The 19,989-nt window shown below is 51.6% G+C and overlaps 1 protein-coding gene across 6 annotated transcripts in view; it reads right to left on the reverse strand.

Annotated features, from left to right (window-relative positions):
* Window positions 1–19,989, reverse strand: part of CFAP45 (cilia and flagella associated protein 45) — a 61,513-nt gene that overhangs the window by 23,939 nt on the left and 17,585 nt on the right. For 3 of the 6 annotated variants that reach the window (XM_048828904.2, XM_075123019.1, XM_048828905.2), the window contains exons 5-11: window positions 17,610–17,780; window positions 16,156–16,334; window positions 15,787–15,916; window positions 15,224–15,370; window positions 14,469–14,582; window positions 12,610–12,803; window positions 11,627–11,851 (exon numbers count right to left, since the gene is read on the reverse strand). In XM_048828904.2, coding sequence (XP_048684861.2) covers window positions 11,627–11,851; window positions 12,610–12,803; window positions 14,469–14,582; window positions 15,224–15,370; window positions 15,787–15,916; window positions 16,156–16,334; window positions 17,610–17,780 — 1,160 coding nt within the window. Of the gene's footprint in view, window positions 1–3,416; window positions 3,632–11,626; window positions 11,852–12,609; window positions 12,804–14,468; window positions 14,583–15,223; window positions 15,371–15,786; window positions 15,917–16,155; window positions 16,335–17,609; window positions 17,781–19,989 lie in introns of those variants that run through there. The other 3 variants (XM_048828903.2, XM_075123020.1, XM_075123021.1) reach the window with 2 other exon arrangements.

Genomic DNA, 19,989 nt, shown 5'->3' on the forward strand with positions numbered 1-19,989 from the left:
CGCCCTCCAGTTTACACCAAGCCCTGGTGTAAATATTTTCTCCAAGCTGTACCGTTTACAGAGTTCTCTACAAACTCCGCCTGGAGGCAGCAATAGCCTCCTGGAGAAAAGCCAGCGACAAGCCTCGCACCACCTGCTTCCTCCCATTATCTTCGCAAACCATGGCTGTGGTACAACAGGTTAGTGCGCTGGCTCTTAGTCAGTGGGCTAAGCCTATTCAGGGAGGTAGCTGTTTCGTCTGGGTTTCTTTGGGAACGCTTGGTGCACACGTCTCTGAACGTCTGGCTCTGACGTCTCCGACAACGTACAGGGTTGAGGGAATCTCCTACTGAGGAATTAATTCTTGCACAGTTCCTGCTGGGGAGGGTCTGCTCGTGAGAGATCACAAGATGGTACGGGGCCTGGGACTATTCATACGTAAATGCTTCTGGAAAAGCACTTCGAGTTCCGAAGGAACAATGATACAACACCCAGCACCACAGAACCTATTCTAAAGCCACGGACTTCCCACAGCACCTCTTCTATCACACACAGTCCCTGCCCTCCTAGGCCAGACAACCTCAACGCTCTCCTCTGTGCGGGTGTCAGCTGGGCCTTATTCCCTGTCCTGTTGTAACAGATAGGTCTGGGACATTTTGGGCTCTGGAAAGAATTGCCTGGCCTGCTTCCCCCATGCAGGGGATTCACTCTCGCTCTGGGGATACGTTGCCCCTGCTAAGCTGTGCAAAGAGGATTGGATCTCCCAGCTCTGTGCCACCCCTTCAGAAGCACTGGTACAGGGAGCGTTCAGGGACAGGAGACATGGCCTGCGGAGTCTTGCACCCCAGCTAACCTCTGCTGCCACAATGCTTAGAAAGCCTATTACTTAGGGCAGCCCTCAGGCTGCTCTAGCCTTTGCCAATCTGTCCCCATCTGCCTCTGCACAGGAGAGGCACACAGCCTCTCTGAGGCCCCTGTGCTGATTGAGGCCCGCAAGGCACTGTAGAGATTCACACGCTCTCAGATCTGTTGGGTCCATCACGCTGCTCTGAATTATTCAGCAGAACAAGCCCTGAGCTCCATGTCCGATGCCATACACTCAGAGAGGGAGAGGCAGCCCCACTAGCTGAGATCTCAGCCCGCCCCTGTCATAAATATAAAGGGAAGGGTAAACACCTTTAAATCCCTCCTGGCCAGAGGCAAAACCCTTTCACCTGTAAAGGGTTAAGAAGCTAAGATAACCTCGCTGGCACCAATGACCAATGAGGAGACAAGATACTTTCAAAGCCGGGGGGGGGAGAAAAAAAGGGTCCTCTCTGTCCGTGTGATGCTTTTGCCGGGACCAGAGCAGGAATGCAGGTCAGAACTCCTGTAGAAAGTTAGTAAGCAATCTAGTTAGATATGCGTTAGATTCTGTTTTGTTTAAATGGCTGATAAAATAAGTTGTGCTGAATGGAATGTATATTCCTGTTTTTGTGTCTTTTTGTAACTTTGCCTAGACAGATTCTCTATGTTTTGAATCTGATTACCCTGTAAGGTATTTACCATCCTGATTTTACAGAGGTGATTCTTTTACTTTTTCTTTAATTAAAATTCTTCTTTTAAGAATCTGATTGCTTTTTCATTGTTCTTAAGATCCAAGGGTTTGGGTCTGTGTTCACCTGTGCAAATTGGTGAGGATTTTTATCAAGCCTTCCCCAGGAAAGGGGGTGTAGTGCTTGGGGGGATATTCTGTGGGGGGGAGACGTTTCCAAGTGGGCACTTCCCCTGTTCGTTGTGTAACACTTTGGTGGTGGCAGCTTTTAACCTAAGCTGGTAAGAATAAGCTTAGGGGGTTTTCATGCAGGTCCCCACATCTGTACCCTAGAGTTCAGGGTGGGGAAGGAACCTTGACAGCCCCTGACGCCATGTATAGGACCATGCAGTTCTGGGACATGGGGACAGAGCTGGACTTGCAGGAGCCAGAGGAGGGAGGTAAGCCAGTCTGTGCCTCCCTCTATCAAAGACCCTCCGGTGATTTTTCTCATCTTTCCATTCCCCGCTTGCTCTCTCTCTCCTCCTTTCCCCCTCCTCCTCCCGCCCAGAGTCTCTCTGTAACAGCAAGGTTTATCACCTCTGGGGTTCAGGCAGATGCTGTTGTATGAGGTGGGAGGAGCAGCTGGAGAAACTTCTGTCCCAGGGATATGGGTGCCTGGAGCCTTCAGTTAGGCAAATTTTCCTGCCTCAACCCCTCTGACAGTGATTCTTCTGGAGAAAGCTCTCTGTGGGGTATGTTGCTGTGCCTGACACACTGGCTCCTGGCACTCCTGTGTAGCACAGCTGGGAGCAATCTATCCATACTCAGGGATTTTCTGCTGTTGCTGCACTTGGCGCCAGTCCATTTCCCCACGCAATGTGACTCCCTCCAATATGTCGTTCTCAGAGTATACATCAAGAATTTGCTCCAAAAAACACTGACAGCAGAACAGAACTAGACTGCAAAGGAAAATCCGGTTTCAACTTTAACTCTAGTGCTGCTCTCAGCACCAATCCCTACAGCACTACAGAGCCAATACTGCATGCAGGACGGGTGGTGGGACTGTGCGGGGACTGTCAGCCATCGAAGTGGGAATCGGGAGCCAAGGGCAGGGTGTACTGGGAGAATGAACCTGTTGAGAGTTCTTGATGGTGTTCTGGCAGCTGCTACACTGTTCATCCAGCTTTAATGACAAGGGTTATTAAAGTCCAGGGAGCGCTGCTTGATGCTAGGGGACCTGGAACTGAGCTGAGAGCCATCAATTCACAGTCAAGCCAAGGAAGGGACCCACCTGCGCTGTATCTAACTCTGTCCAAAGAATTGTTTGGGGGTCCGGAGCCAATGCCGTCCGGAGGGCAGGAGCCCAGCAGGGTCCGGAGCCAATGCCATCTGGAGGGCAGGGGCCCAGCGGGGTCTGGAGCCGATGCCGTCTGGAGGGCAGGGGCCCAGCAGGGTTTCCAGGAGCGTATGGTTTCTCTTGCTCTTCTCAGACATCAGCGCACAACTCCAGCCTTTAGCATTCTATACTGATGGACATGGGGATATGGGAACAGATCAAGCCGGGATTTTTCCCTGCTGCCAGTGACTGGCTGGTCTGGCTCTGGCCACAAGCTGCAAGCTGGCTGAGCAGCCCCATGTAACTGAGCTAAGGACTGTAGCACAGTGAAGAAAATGCCCATGTACCTTGCCCACAGTAACCCAGGAAGCCTGTGGTTGGACCACCCATGTCCAGGACCTGACATAAGCCCCTCCATGGAAGCGGAGGGGAGGTACCCTCTAATGCGTCCCTCTCACCTGGGGAGCATGGGTGAGCCACTCTCCACAGCCCATAGAGCTGGGTCGAGCTGGAGAGGGGATGCTGTTCCCACCTTCCCTGGTGGGGTTGGTTTGGGGACACAGTAAAGCGAAGGACACCAACACCTCCATAAATATCTCTATTCAAAAAACATACTCTCAGAAACTAACAAAATATACAATCTAGGCCCCTGGCGAGGCTGGGCTGCTATTCCTTTCTGTGCGGTGGAGCCAGGTTGGGCTAGGCAATGCTGCCTTGGAGACTCTCAGTGCATGGAGGCTGGCCCAACGAGGGCTCGGCGCTCCACCTGGGCACAGTACTTCTCAGGCAGGCCAGCAGCTCTAGAAACAAAGAAAACAAGGGAAGGGATGTCACTGAAAGCCCCAAGGCCCTGCTGCAGAATGCTGGGGTATGGGCCCAGCCCACAGTCGGAGCCCCCATCTCTCCCAGGTCCCACAGAGTCAGCTGGGAGGGCCACACTGGACTTGGCACTACCAGCCTCCTCACCATGATCAGTGGGGCCTCTGTCTGGTGGGGCAGGGGGCCTCTTCACCATGGAATTTAAATCTGTCCCTCTGGCTGCTCCCCCTGGGGCCCCGCTGCCTGGTCACAATGAAGGAGTTGGCAGATGTGATTGCAGAGCCCATTGGCCATTATCTTTGAAAACTCATGGCGATCGAAGAAGGTCCCGGATGACTGGAAAAAGGCTAATGTAGTGCCCATCTTTAAAAAAGGGAAGAAGGAGGATCCTGGAAACTACAGGCCAGTCAGCCTCACCTCAGTCCCTGGAAAAATCATTAAAAGAAAAGGAGGACTTGTGGCACCTTAGAGATTAACCAATTTATTTGAGCATAAGCTTTCGTGAGCTAGAGCTCACTTCATCGGATGCATAAAGTGGAAAGTACAGTGAGGAGATTTTATATATACACACAGACCATGAAAAAATATACATTGTAAGCAGAGTGATCTCTCAGGATGAGCTATTACCAGCAGGAGAGTGGGGTGGGGGGAGAGAAAACCTTTTGAAGTGATAATCAAGGTGGGCCATTTCCAGCACATTTCCAGGAGTTAACAACAATGTCTGAGGAACAGTGGTTGGGGGGGGGGGAGGGGCGGGGGCGGGGGAGGAATAACAACAAGGACAAGTGCAGAGTCCTGCACTTAGGACAGAAGAATCCAACGCACCGCTACAGACTAGGGACCGAATGGCTCGGCAGCAGTTCTGCAGAAAAGGATCTAGGGGTTACAGTGGACAAGAAGCTGGATATGAGTCAACAGTGTGCCCCTTGTTGCCAAGAAGGCCAATGGCATTTTGGGATGTATAAGTAGGGGCATTGCCAGCAGATCGAGGGACATGATCGTTCCCCTCTATTTGACACTGGTGAGGCCTCATCTGGAATACTGTGTCCAGTTTTGGGCCCCAAACTACAAGAAGGATGTGGAAAAATTGGAAAGAGTCCAGCGGAGGGCAACAAAAATGATTAGGGGACTGGAACACATGAGTTATGAGGAGAGGCTGAGGGAACTGGGGATGTTTAGTCTACGGAAGAGAAGAATGACGGGGGATTTGATAGCTGCTTTCAACTACCTGAAAGGGGGTTCCAAAGAGGATGGCTCTAGACTGTTCTCAGTGGTAGCAGATGACAGAACAAGGAGTAATGGTCTCAAGTTGCAGTGGGGGAGATTTAGGTTGGATATTAGGAAAAACTTTTTTACTAGGAGGGTGCTGAAACACTGGAATGCGTTACCTAGGGAGGTGGTGGAATCTCCTTCCTTAGAAGTTTTTAAGGTCAGGCTTGACAAAGCCCTGGCTGGGATGATTTAATTGGGGATCGTCCTGCTTTGAGCAGGGGGTTGGACTAGATGACCTCCTGAGGTCCCTTCCAACCCTGATATTCTATGATTCTATGATAAACAAGGGGAAATAGTTTCACTTAGTATAATGACTCAACCACTGACAGCAGGATTGTCTGGCTATGTAGACTCCCTCTTCAGGCCCTACGCTACCAGCACTCCCAGCTATCTTCGAGACACCACTGACTTCCTGAGGAAACTACAATCCATCGGTGATCTTCCTGAAAACACCATCCTGGCCACTATGGATGTAGAAGCCCTCTACACCAACATTCCACACAAAGATGGACTACAAGCCATCAGGAACAGTATCCCCGATAATGTCACGGCAAACCTGGTGGCTGAACTTTGTGACTTTGTCCTCACCCATAACTATTTCACATTTTGGGACAATGTATACCTTCAAATCAGCAGCACTGCTATGGGTACCCGCATGGCCCCACAGTATGCCAACATTTTTATGGCTGACTTAGAACAACGCTTCCTCAGCTCTCGTCCCCTAATGCCCCTACTCTACTTGCGCTATATTGATGACATCTTCATCATCTGGACCCATGGAAAAGAAACCCTTGAGGAATTCCACCATGATTTCAACAATTTCCATCCCACCATCAACCTCAGCCTGGACCAGTGCACACAAGAGATCCACTTCCTGGACACTACAGTGCTAATAAGCGATGGTCACATAAACACCATCCTATACCGGAAACCTACTGACTGCTATTCCTACCTACATGCCTCTAGCTTTCACCCAGACCACACCACACGATCCATTGTCTACAGCCAAGCTCTACGATACAACCGCATTTGCTCCAACCCCTCAGACAGAGACAAACACCTATAAGATCTCTATCAAGCATTCTTACAACTACAATACCCACCTGCTGCAGTGAAGAAACAGATTGACAGAGCCAGAAGAGTACCCAGAAGTCACCTACTACGGGAAAGGCCCAACAAAGAAAATAACATAATGTCACTAGCCGTCACCTTCAGCCCCCAACTAAAACCTCTCCAACGCATTATCAAGGATCTACAACCTATCCTGAAGGACGACCCATCACTCTCACAGATCTTGGGAGACAGGCCAGTACTTGCCTATAGACAGCCCCACAATCTGAAGCAAATACTCACCAGCAACCACACACCACACAACAGAACGACTAACCCAGGAACCTATCCTTGCAACAAAGCCCGTTGCCAACTGTGCCCACATATCTATTCAGGGGACACCATCATAGGGCCTAATCGCATCAGCCACACTATCAGAGGCTCGTTCACCTGCACATCTACCGATGTGATATATGCCATCATGTGCCAGCAATGCCCCTCTGCCATGTACATTGGTCAAACTGGACAGTCTCTACATAAAAGAATAAATGGACACAAATCAGATGTCAAGAATTATAACATTCATAAACCAGTCGGAGAACACTTCAATCTCTCTGGTCACTTGATTTCTGATCTCAAAGTGAGTATCCTTCAACAAAAAAACTTCGAAAACAGACTCCAACAAGAGACTGCTGAACTGGAATTAATTTGCAAATTGGATACAATTAACTTAGGTTTGAATAGAGACTGGGAGTGGTTGAGTCATTATACTAAGTGAAACTATTTCCCCTTGTTTATTCCTCCCCCCCCACTGTTCCTCAGATGTTCTTGTTAACTCCTGGAAATGGCCCACCTTGATTATCACTTCAAAAGGTTTTCTCTCCCCCGACCCCACTCTCCTGCTGGTAACAGCTCATCTTAAGTGATCACTCTCCTTACAATGTATATTTTTTCATGGTCTGTGTGTATATATAAAATCTCCTCACCGTACTTTCCACTTTATGCATCCGATGAAGTGAGCTCTAGCTCACGAAAGCTTATGCTCAAATAAATTGGTTAGTCTCCAGGGTGCCACAAGTACTCCTTTTCTTTTGGGAATACAGACTAACACGGCTGCTACTCTGAAACCTGGAAAAATCATGGAACAGGTCCTCAAGTAATCAATTCTGAAGCACTTAGAGGAGAGGAAAGTGATCAGGAACAGTCAGCATGGATTCACCAAGGGCAAGTCATGCCTGACTAATCTAATTGCCTTCTATGACGAGATAACTGGCTCTGTGGATGAGGGGAAAGCAGTGGACGTGTTGTTCCTTGACTTTAGCAAAGCTTTTGACACGGTCTCCCACAGTATTCTTGCCAGCAAGTTAAAGAAGTATGGGCTGGATGAATGGACTATAAGGTGGATAGAAAGTTGGCTAGATTGTCGGGCTCAGTGGGTAGTGATCAATGGCTCCATGTCTAGTTGGCAGCCGGTGTCAAGTGGAGTGCCCCAAGGGTCAGTCCTTGGGCCGGTTTTATTCAATATCTTCATTAATGATCTGGAGGATGGTGTGGATTGCACCCTCAGCAAGTTTGCAGATGACACTAAACTGGGAGGAGAGGTAGATACGCTGGAGGGTAGGGATAGGTTACAGAGGGCGCTAGACAAATTAGAGGATTGGGCCAAAAGAAATCTGATGAGGTTCAACAAGGATAAGTGCAGAGTCCTGCACTTAGGATGGAAGAATCCCATGCACCTCTACAGACTAGGGACCGAATGGCTAGGCAGCAGTTCTGCAGAAAAGGACCTAGGGGGGTTACAGTGGACGAGAAGCTGGATATGAGTCAGCAGTGTGCCCTTGTTGCCAAGAAGGCCAATGGCATTTTGGGATGTATAAGTAGGGGCATTGCCAGCAGATCGAGGGACGTGATCATTCCCCTCTATTCGACATTGGTGAGGCCTCATCTGGAGTACTGTGTCCAGTTTTGGGCCCCACACTACAAGAAGGATGTGGAAAAATTGGAAAACATCCAGCGGAGGGCAACAAAAATGATTAGGGGACTGGAACACATGACTTATGAGGAGAGGCTGAGGGAACTGGGATCGTTTAGTCTGCAGAAGAGAAGAATGAGGGGGGATTTGATAGCTGCTTTCAACTACCTGAAAGGGGGTTCCAAAGAAGATGGCTCTAGACTGTTCTCAGTGGTAGCAGATGACAGAACAAGGAGTAATGGTCTCAAGTTGCAGTGGTCTTCAAGTTCAGGTTGAATATTAGGAAAACCTTTTTCACTAGGACGGTGGTGAAACACTGGAATGTGTTACCTAGGGAGGTGGTGGAATCTCCTTCCTTAGAAGTTTTTAAGGTCAGGCTTGACAAAGCCCTGGCTGGGATGATTTAGTTGGGGATTGGTCCTGCTTTGAGCAGGGGGTTGCACTAGATGACCTCCTGAGGTCCCTTCCAACCCTGATATTCTAGGATTCTAAGATGGGGATCCTGCTAACCAACTTCCTCTTCTGGCCTGCCCAGCTCTGCCCAGCAGCTGTTCCTCCCCATCTCCCTGTCGACTCCATCATCTCCACAGCCCCCATCTACCCTGCTGGGCCCAGAACCAGGGAGTGGATATGGGGAGAGAAAGCAGGGATGGGGTTGTGACCCTACGTACCCCTGTATTCACACCCTACGCCAGGGGCAGGCAAACTTTTCGGCCTGAGGGCCACATCGGCTTTCCAAAATTGTATGGAGGGCCAGTTAGGGGAGTCTGTGTCTCCCCAAACAGCCAGGTGTGGCCCGGTCCCCGCCTCCTATCCAACCCCCCCGCTTCTCGCCTCCTGACGGCTCCCCCAGGACTTCTGCCCCATCTAACCCCCCTGTTCCCTGTCCCCTGATGGCCCCCCTGGGACTCCTGCCCCATCCACCACACCTTGCTCCCTGTCCCCTGACCACCCTCAGATCCCCCACCCCTGCCACCCCATCCGATCCCCACCTCATTCCTGACTCCCCCCCCCCGGGACCCCTGCCCCATCAAACCCCCCCGTTCCCTGCCCTCTGACCCCCCCGACCCCTATCCACCCACCTGCCCCCTCACAGCGCTGCCTGGCGCACCGGTGGCTGGCAGCGCTACAGCTGTGACGCCCAGGGCATTGGGTCAGGCTGCAGCTCTGCAACTGCACTGCTCGGCCACCCAGAGCGTGGCATGGTGCGCTGAGGCTGGCAGGGCGGGGGCTAGCCTCCCAGGCCAGGAGCTCAGGGGCTAAGCTGGAGGGTCCTGTGGGCCGGATGTGGCCCGCGGGCCGTAGTTTGCCCACCTCTGCCCTACGCCCACAGCACGGATCAAACTATCCTTGTGGGGTATCATCTGAAAACTACTAATACACAGGTCAATACTATCATTGTAGAATAGATGTGACAAAGCTGCATGAAGAGTTATGAACATCCCTTGAGACTATGTTTTAAAGTCTGTATTTGAACAAAGTAGAAACAGGTCTGCCCAGGGCTTGCATACCAATGAAGCAGGTGACTGGTGACAATGGAATTGTAAACAGAACCATTCAAAAATAACGAGGAGTCCTTGTGGCACCTTAGAGACTAACAAATTTATTTGGGCATAAGCTTTCGTGGGCTAGAACCCACTTCATCAGATGTATGGAGTGGAAAATACAGGAGCAGGTATACATACATGAAAAGATGGGAGTTGCCCTACCAAGTGTGAGGTCAGTCTAACGAGATGTGCCACTCTCATTACCACTATAAAAGTTATTTTTCCTCCCTTGGTATCCTACTGTTAATTGGGGTTCTAGCTCACGAAAGATTATGCCCAAATAAATTTGTTAGTCTCTAAGGTGCCACAAGGACTCCTTGTTGTTTTTGCTGATACAGACTAACACGGCTACCACTCTGAAACCTAGAACCATTAAATCTCACCTGGTGGTTGGGGAGTCAGCATGTCTAGACCATAAACGACTGTGTATTCACTTGTCTAACCAGCCTCATCACCAGGCAGAGACAATGAAGCTACATTTACATGAAAGGTAACAAAGCCATTCAGTGAACAAGGGGAAGAGGCGAAGACTAAACTATCAACGGCTGATGGAGACACCACCCCCAGGAAGCCTTCATCCTTGTTGAAGCAGGATCAATGCACTTTAAGAGAGAAGCTTTTCAAAGGTTTACTGGACCATAAAGAGAGGGACAGTGAACCACTGAGTTATTATCCTTCACCATGGAGACAAGGGAACCAGTGCCCTGTATTTCTGTGATGGTCCTGACTGAAGGACAGTCAGCCATGCTGGACCATGAGTAACTGGTCAGTGACACCATCTTAAGCAAAACACAGTGCCTTGCTAGATAAAGTTTCAGTCTTTTAAATACGGGTTTTCACTTTGATTTCTTGAAACCATCTCCCCCTTTATATATTTTACTTGGCATCACTTAACCTGTGCCCTGTTGCTAATAAACTGGTTTTATTTTAATCTAAACCAACCCAGTGCTGTGTCTGAATTGAAGGAATTGTTAACTCCAATTAATAGGGCAAGCTGCTGGGTACTGTCTCTTCAAAGGAATAAACGACCCTGATTTCTCTGAGTGATCCAGGACAGGGCTGGACGCTTCAAGGCAGATGGTTTTGGGGAAATTCAGGACTGGAAGGGTGTTGGGGTCTGTAGCGGGGCAGTTACCCCGCTCCTGAGAGAAAAGGCTAGGCTGATTGGGGAAGCAGCCACAGCTGGGGCCACGCCCCAATCAGGCCACAGCTGGCCCTGTTATAAGGGCTCAGGGAGGAGCTGGGTTGGTCTCTCTCTAGCTATGGCAAGAGAAGGACCTAGCTGTCAGGGAGAAAAGGGTACGCGGAGCGGAGCGGGGCTGGGGGAAAGCTCCAGCCTGGCAACTCCCCAGGCTGAGGTCTTGGTAAAGGCCTATGCAGGGGCTGGGAGGTACAGACCAGAGAGGCAGAGGCAGCTGGTCCAATCTCCTTGCCAATGATGAGTGGCCATGACAGACTGCAGTTAGCCCCAGTAAGCGGGGGCTAAATGATGACTGGCAGTAGTCACTGAGGCAAGGTGAGTGAGAGGGTTGGGGCTTCCACTGGGAGGGGAGACCCAGAGTGTGGGGGTACTGCAGGGGCAGAACCCCAGGGCAAAGGGCACCGGGATCTGGAGGGAAACAGGGGCCAGCGGCAGGCAAGACACTGGCCAGTAGAGGCGCTCTGTATGCTAAAGAGCTAATTCCCAAGACAACCAGCAGGAGGTGCTGTACCAGTGAGTTGGCGGTTTGCTACAGGGTCGTCCTCCCAGGTGTAACCAAAGTTGGTGGACGGCAGGGTGGGACTGTTATGTTGTGACAGGCTGCTGAAGTCAGAAGTGCTGACCCAGGGCTGCACAGCACACAGACACTCAAGATATCGCATGCCTGTCCGCTGGCTGTTGGTATCTGAGCTGTGAACTATAGCAGCAGAACATTTACAGCACTCAGGGTTACAGGGCACAACCCCTTACTGGTCTGGATTACACCCCAAAATGTAACGGGGTATCCTGCTGGACTGTGCTGCATGAGCAGTGACCCTCTAGGCCCTTCCCATGGCCTTTCCCAGCACTTGGAATGGGCTGATATCATGCCCAGCCCAGCCCAGGAGCCCAGACTCCCAAGGCACAGGCCTCCTGCTTGGCCCTGCAACCTCACCTGAGCTCCACTATCTTCTTCCTCTTGATCTCGCTGATACGCTCACTGCGCCGGCGTGCCTCTTCCTTCAGCCGCTTGCCCTCCTCGAAGGTAGCAATTCTCTCCTGCACCTGCTTCTGCTGATGCTCACGCACTTGGCGTCGCACCTGGTCGGCGTGCGTCACCTGCAGGGCTGCGCGTCGCTCCTGCTCCTTCCGTTCCTTCTCAATCTGATCCCGCTGGGCTCTGCAGGGAGACATTGGGCTGCATGACCCTTGTGCTTGAACTGCCGCCTGCCCCAGCAGCAGCGCTGGAAAGGCAAATAACCCTCTGTCCAAGGCTCTGGCCCATGCTGCAGCCATAGGTTCCTCCCGATGCATTCCGGTTTCACTTCCCCACTCTCATGCTACACACCCTCCCATGCAGACAAGGATTTCCTTGTTCCTGCTGCTGACTGCCCAGGCTGTGTCCTCCCCACCATGGCTTCATGGGGGAAGCTGGGCTCCCCAGGCAGATCTGTAATGGGCAGGCTCCCCGTGCAGTCCAAGGCAGATTGCAGTCTGAGCAGGCAGCTCAGGCCCAGTGTTTTGGCTGATGGCTGCTCAGCCTGGGAGCTGGGTGGGCACAGAGAGCAGCGTGAGCCTGACATACAGAGGGAGATTTTCTACAGAACCCTGCTTCCCACTATGCTGCTCAAAGCTGGAGGGGCAGAAATGACACAGTGCATGCTGGGTAGAATTTTCTGATCATGTGATCAAAGATCCATAAAACCATTGTCCATATAAAGAAAATTAATGGTTTGAAAAGCCTCTGAAGGAAACCCTGGTGCTGAGGGGGCAGGAGATCAGCCCCCAGTCCCTTCAGCACTGGACAGGGCAGAAGGAAGGTGCACAACCAGGGGTGCTTTGCAACATCACTGGGAACTTGGTCCCTGAACTACCTGGCTCTCCGGGGCTGGGCCTCAGTTACTACATCAGTGACCCCACCAGCGCCACCTGTGCTACCTGAGGATCCTCTCGAACTCCTTGCGGTCCCGCTGCACCTGCACAGCCAGGCTATGCTCCTTGTAGGCTATCTGCTCCAGCCGGCTCCTCTTCAGCATGGCCTCAGTCTCTGCCTTCCTCTGCGCAGCTTCCTTCTCCTTCTGGCGCAACTCTCGCTCGGTGGCCTCTTGGTTCCGCTTGGCCCGCAGCGCATCCTGCCAGGAAGGGAGAGCACTGACTCCCACTGTGAGCAGAGCAAGGACCCTAGCCCCACACACCTGATGCGGGGCCCAGGACAGACAGCCCCTGTTGCTGCTCAGGACCTTGGGCTCCCTTTGTCTGGGTTACAGAGGAAACAGCTGGATTCTGTCCTGCCTCTTGCCCCACAGCACAGCATCCAGCTATGTGTATGCTCCTACTAGTGATGCAGGATGGACCCAGCCAGAGTGGCTGAGCATGGGCAGAGCCAGTGGTGCTGGACGTTACATCTGATGAAGTGAGCTGTAGCTCACGAAAGCTCATGCTCAAATAAATTGGTTAGTCTCTAAGGTGCTACAAGTACTCCTTTTCTTTTTGCGAATACAGACTAACACGGCTGTTACTCTGAAACCTACAGAAACCTTGTTAGACTTGGGATCTGAGCTGAACGGAGAGAAGAAAGATACAGAACAATGTGCTGGTGCCATCTATGAGTTATGCTGGCACCCAGCTCACAGCCTCAGGGTCCTCATGGTCCTTCAGAGCCAGTGATCATCTATAGCAGGGGTAGTCAATACGCGGACTGTGGGCCAAATCCGGACTGCCAGATGCTTTTGAACAGACCCTGAAATTTTTTTTCTGACTTATTATCGTTGTTGTTGTGTGTGGTTTTTTTTTAAATTTTCTCTGGAGTGTGGATCTGGACTGTACCTTGACAAAAAATAGTCTATCCCTGATCTATAGGACGCTGCAGGCACCTCCTGAGCAAGGCAGGCTGCTGGGAGCGCATAACACAGGTTCTAGTGGGTCCACTGAGGGGCTGGTAGGATCTCCAGAGCTGTGGGCTGGGGCCACCTGAGAAACCTGCCTCCTACCCCATTATGGCAGCAAGGCCTGGCTGTGCTCCTGAGGTTGCCTCTCCAGGACAAAGAGCAGAGCTTTCTCAGCTAGGTTACAGACCCGTGGACACAGGTTTCTCATGTCTCCCTTGCTTTGCTGTGAGACCCCCAAGAGGTATGTGAGGCAGCAGCATCATTCCTGGTCCCTTGCCAAGGCGAGGGATGGGGTGAGACCTCCTCCCAGGGCAGGGGAAGGGAAGGCTGCTCTACACCACAGTGCCTCAACAGGGCAACACAACTGGTTTAACAAAGTCCATTTCTCAGTGCGTTTCACTGAAATATTCCCCCTCCTCGCAGCAGCATGGGCTGAGTGATGGGCTCCTGGCAGGACAGCCAGCAGAGAAGAGAAGCTCCAGCTTCTCCATCTTATCTCTGTCCCAGCTGCCCTTGCTAGCCCCTTGCCAGCTCCAGCAAGGGGGACAGACATTCTGTGTGAAGGGAAGCTGCTAATTCCTTGGGGCTGGGGAACTTGCTGCTCAATGCAAGTCTGTTAAGAGAATGCAGCATCTCCCCTGGCCCCTTGCTTGGCCCCTCCGCCCACTGGCTCTGGAGCGTGCAGATGTAATGCACTCTGACCAGGTGTCCTGGCCAGGGGGTGCCGCCCACCCATGCCCCCTTCACCACTAGGGCTCTAGGGACTGGCCTGGCAAGAGGAACCATTCCCCTGCTACTCCCATTGGGTTTCTTGAGGTTTTGACATGGCTGGGATGGGATGGAAGCAGGGGAGAGAGAGGTAGGGAGGGAGACGGACTGGCATGGGGGCAGGCTTTGCGAGCATGTTACCTGCTCTGCTTGGTAATCCTGGGCCTTTTCCTGCATCGCCCTTAGACGTGCCGTCTCCATCTCCTTCTCCCGACGGATCTTCTCCTGTTCAGCCTCGAACTCTGCTTCCCGTGCCTGGGCCAGGCAAACAGCGCCGGGTCAATGAACTGCACCCGGGCTGTTAACAGTAACCCTTCCCCGTCGCCAACCCGTGCGAGTGCACAGCATAATACACACCCAGCGTCTCTGTCTTTTGCTCACACACACATCTCTGACCCCCTGTATAACACTGGCCAGAGAACTTCCCCCAAATAATTCCTAACACAGATATTTAGCTACACATCCAGACTCGTCAGTGATGGAGAATCCACCACGACCCTTAGTAAATTGTTCCCCTTCTTGTCTGGACTCCTTACAGGGGCCAGCATCTAGCTCTCCAGACATGCTCCCTCTGTTCTCAGCCGAACAATGCTCACGAGCAGAAAACGTGGTACATACAGATGTGTGTCTCTGCCTGTGGGATATGGACATCCATCAGCACAGACGGATCTCGCTGACAGATTCACAGATGTTAATGCCAGAAGGAACCATTATGATGATCTAGTCTCAATTCCTGCATAGCACAGGCCAGAGAACCTCAACCCTCACCCAGTAATTTCTGCACCAGGCCCAGAACTCCTGACTAAACTAGAGCAGAACCTTCATGGTGACATGCAGCTCAATTTACTGGGCAGGAATGCCACCTGGTCTCTTGTCCCCCTGCCCACAGAACATACTATTTTCTGCTTCTGGTACTGCAGCACCCGCTGGTCAGCCATCCTCTCCTGGGCCAGCTGCTCCTCCTTACGCTGCTGGTTTTCATCATTGATACGTTTAATCTCAGCCTGAATTTTCATCTTCTGCTCATGTCTGTGCTCCATGTCCTGAGAAAGGTACAAGACAAGGTGGCCATGAGAGAGGGACCCCAGGAAGATGGCCCCAGCCCCGGCCCATTCTTGCTTTGGCATTTGCCTGGAGCCTTCCTGGTACCATGCACCAGGAGGGACAGAGGGGCCAGCTACTGGGCTGGGGTTGAAGAGCCCACTTTCCAATTGCTCACTTTCCAAGTGGGCTCCTTGTCTGCTTCCCATAGTCCTCAACCGTGAGGAGATTAACTAGCTCTGGGCTGCCCCTTCCCCTGGCCCCAGGGGATACTAGAGAGCCGGAGTCTGAGTCTCCTCTCACATGCGCTGGGTTGGCAGCAGAGCTCCTCCTCACTTACACCGCTGGGAGTGAGAGAAGAGTGGTTGGACGGGCTCAGAATCAATCTGACACCTCACCTTACATATATCTCTCTTACCCTCAGGTCTTCCATCTGCATTTGCTCCAGATAATCCAGCATCTCCTGGGCCTCCTGATCCCGCTGCTCCGCCTTCATAGCCCTCTCCTCTTGGTTCTTCTCTATCTGCTTGATGATATGTTGCCTCCCTCTGAGAACAGGACACAACAATGTCTCTGGCAGGGAGACATGAGTGGCCCATCATATTGTCCCCGGCACAAATGCCTGCAAAACCTGCCTTGAGGGCTGCTATGCTGGCCATGCCCCATGGCCACACAGGCAGGTATCCCTGGGTGCCTGTCACCTTGCACTGGAAGTGGGAAGTGCTGGGAGAAGGGCTGCACTATGACTAGCTCTGCCCAGTGCAGGGGGAGGGGCATTCCTGCTCACCTGATCTGCTCCTCCTTCCTCTTCTGCTCCAGCTCCTCCTGCATCTTGGTGGCTTTCTGCCTCTCCACCTCCATCATCTGGTCCAGGCGCTTCTCCTCCTCCTCCAGCTCCTTCTCAATCAGCTGTTTCTCCAGCATCTGTGCATCGCGGATCGCCTGGCACTTTGCGTTCAGGATCATCTGTGGGGACATAGGGGTGACAGTGGACGAGAAGCTGGATATGAGTCAGCAGTGTGCCCTTCTTACCAAGGCCAATGGCATTTTGGGATGTATAAGTAGGGGCATAGCGAGCAGATCGAGGGACGTGATCGTTCCCCTCTATTCGACATTGGTGAGGCCTCATTTGGAGTACTGTGTCGAGTTTTGGGCCCCACACTACAAGAAGGATGTGGAGAAATTGGAGAGAATCCAGCGAAGGGCAACAAAAATGATTGGGGGTCTGGAACACATGACTTATGAGGAGAGGCTGAGGGAACTGGGATTGTTTAGTCTGCAGAAGAGAAGAATGAGGGGAGATTTGATAGCTGCTTTCAACTACCTTAGAGGTGGTTCCAGAGAGGATGGTTCTAGACTATTCTCAGTGGTAGAAGAGGACAGGACAAGGAGTAATGGTCTCAAGTTGCAGTGGGGGAGGTTTAGGTTGGATATTAGGAAAAACTTTTTCACTAGGAGGGTGGTGAAACACTGGAATGCGTTACCTAGGGAGGTGGTAGAATCTCCTTCCTTAGAAGTTTTTAAGGTCAGGCTTGACAAAGCCCTGGCTGGGATGATTTAATTGGTCCTGCTTTGAGCAGGGGGTTGGACTAGATGACCTCCTGAGGTCCCTTCCAACCCTGATATTCTATGACAAAGAACCACACTGGCTCAACCTTGCACACGGGGGAGGAGAAGGGAGAGACAATTCAAGGAGAAAGAAACAGACCATGATCTATCCGGTGGTTAGAGCAAAGAATTAGCTCTATTCCCAGCTATACCACTGATTCACCGTGTGCCCTCAGGCAGGTCACTTAACCTTTCTGCACCCAGGTTTCCTCACATCTGAGTACAGCAAGGACTGCATGGCACAGGAGGCTGGTAATGACCCAAAGAGCTTCCCCCCACAGGTAACCAGTTCATATCCAGCCCAGGTCAGTGGTGACCGTAAGTCCTTGCTATCAGATGGCTGGCCAGTGGTACCATGTGGAATGAGTCTTGGTCCCACTCCTCGTAGACAAGTCATGATCTGCACCATCACAGCAGGCACCTTCACTGACAGCTATCGCACAGGGGCCAAGAAGACTCAGCTTCCCTCTCCCTGTACAGCGTCCCTCCAGGGCAAGGCTGAGCTTGCCCTGCTTTGGATAAACCTGGCTCTGAGTGCCATGGGTCAGTGGGTACAGCACTGACCTGCTTCACAGAAGGGCCTAGTTATTGGGGAGAGGGGCAGACTGCAGAGCAGAGAGCCCGGGACCCCACCTCGCTGAGCTCCTTGACCTCGTCCTCCTGCTCCATGCGCATCCTGTTGGCCCGCTGCAGCAGGTACTGGGCTCGCTCCTTGGCCTCCTCCTCCAGGTCACTCAGCTTCTCCTTTTTCTTCTGCACTATCCCCTTCAGCTTCATGACGTTCTTGCGCTCATTCACCCCAGCCTGGAGGGGAAAGGCAGGCTGCTGACAGAGGGATCCCCACACCACATTCCTGGCGCTGAAGAGACTGGCTGACCCTCGCTCCAGAGTGCTGTCACAAGCCAGATTCGTCTGGGCCAGCACCACCATGACACCATATCTGGGTGGGGTTGACCTGAACTGTGGGGAGTGCTGGGCCTGCCTGGGGGGTGCTTCAGGGAGGCAGCAGTGCTGAGGAAGACGCACGAATCCTATCGTCTCCGAGACAGGAGAGCTGCCTGGAACCATGGGCTCTGTGATATACCCCCTCATCCTGTGTTCATGAGCCAGCGGCTTTGTACAGAAGGCTCCTTCCTACATAGGATCCCTGAGTTTGGTAGCAACCACCCAAGCCCATTAAATGAGCCACTCTCTCCACTGCCAGAACTTCCTGAGATTGTAGCACTGCTGTCTCCCCACCCCACAGGGGGTGAGGATTCTCACTGGGATATGAACTGTGGGGACTGGCTGATCCCTACACCCCTCCATCAGAGCCTGGGCTTGCTCCCTTGGGTCCCAGTGTAGGGTACAAGTTCCATGTCTCTGCTGCTAGGAGCATTTGGGTGGAGAGCTCTTTCCAGATCTCTGCCAATTGCTAGGAGTCACCAGAGGTCACTCTGGAGCACAATGACCCTTCTCCCCTGACAGGGAAGCAGTTTGGGGTTAGCAGCATAAACAATTCGCTGGCCCATAGACATGAACTTGTCCAGGGGCTTCCTCTGTAAAGCCCTACATGATTTGGGGCCTGGCTGCTCACAAACCCCACCCCCTCCTTGCAGTCTGCACCCCACTGTGACACTCTGTACCTCGGGGGAAGACCCTACACCCCCACGTTCATCTTTCTAAAATGATGGTGTGGTATCCAATGCAAACTTTGTCATGTTGGGTGTCTTCACAAGGCTCATAATGCACCGAGCATAGTTGTTATAGTAAGGTGTCAAGGTTCCTTCCCCACTCTGAACTCTAGGGTACAGATGTGGGGACCTGCATGAAAGACCCCCTAAGCTTATTCTTACCAGCTTAGGTTAAAAACTTCCACAAGGTACAAACTTTGCCTTGTCCTTGAACCTTATGCTGCCACCACCAAGCGTGTTAAAGAAAGAACAGGGAAAGAGCAAGTACATCTTCCCCCCAAGCCCTACACCCCCTTTCCTGGGGAAGGCTTGATAAAAATCCTCACCAATTTGCATAGGTGAACACAGACCCAAACCCTTGGATCTTAAGAACAATGAAAAAGCAATCAGGATCTTAAAAGAAGAATTTTAATTAAAGAAAAAATAGAAGAATCACCTCTGTAAAATCAGGATGGTAACTACCTTACAGGGTAATCAGATTCAAAACACAGAGAATCCTTCTAGGCAAAACCTTAAGTGACAAAAACACACAAAAACAGGAATATACATTCCATTCAGCACAGCTTATTTACCAGCCATTTAAACAAAAGGAAACCTAACACATTTCTAGCTAGATTACTTATAAACAAGTTCTAATACACCATTCCTGTTCTGTTCCCGGCAAAAGCATCACACAGACAGACAGACCCTTTGTTCTCCCCCTCCAGCTTTGAAAGTATCTGTCTCCTCATTGGTCATTTTGGTCAGCTGCCAGCGAGGTTATCTTAGCTTCTTAACCCTTTACAGGTGAAAGCGTTTTGCCTCTGACCAGGAGGGATTTTATAGTTCTGTATACAGAACGGTGGTGACCCTTCCCTTTATATTTATGACATAAGGTTACGGGGGGGATATTTTGGGGGGAAGACGTCTCCAAGTGGGCTCTTTCCCTGTTCTTTGTTTAACACGCTTGGTGGTGCCAGCATAGGGTTCAAGGACAAGGCAAAGTTTGTACCCTGTGGAAGTTTTTAACCTAAGCTGGTAAGAAAAAGCTTAGGGGGTCTTTCATGCAGGTCCCCACATCTGTACCCTAGAGTTCAGAGTGGGGAAGGAACCTTGACAGTTAAAATTTCATGTATATAGTTATGAGGCTGAAAATGCACCCTCATGGCTAAAAGCAAGCCCATGCAAAAACTCTCCAAGAACAGAGAGGCAGTTCATGCCTCGTCAGGGCATGCATGGGACAAACCCAGCCCAGCCTCACAGGAACAAAGGGCACTGGCCTGCGCATCAACAAAAGAATCTGTTATACCCGTGAGGGAGTCACCCCCTTCCTTTGGGCATTTTTGGGACTGCAATGAGGT

Source organism: Caretta caretta, chromosome 24 (assembly GCF_965140235.1).
Source record: "Caretta caretta isolate rCarCar2 chromosome 24, rCarCar1.hap1, whole genome shotgun sequence".
NCBI lineage: Eukaryota > Metazoa > Chordata > Testudines > Cheloniidae > Caretta > Caretta caretta.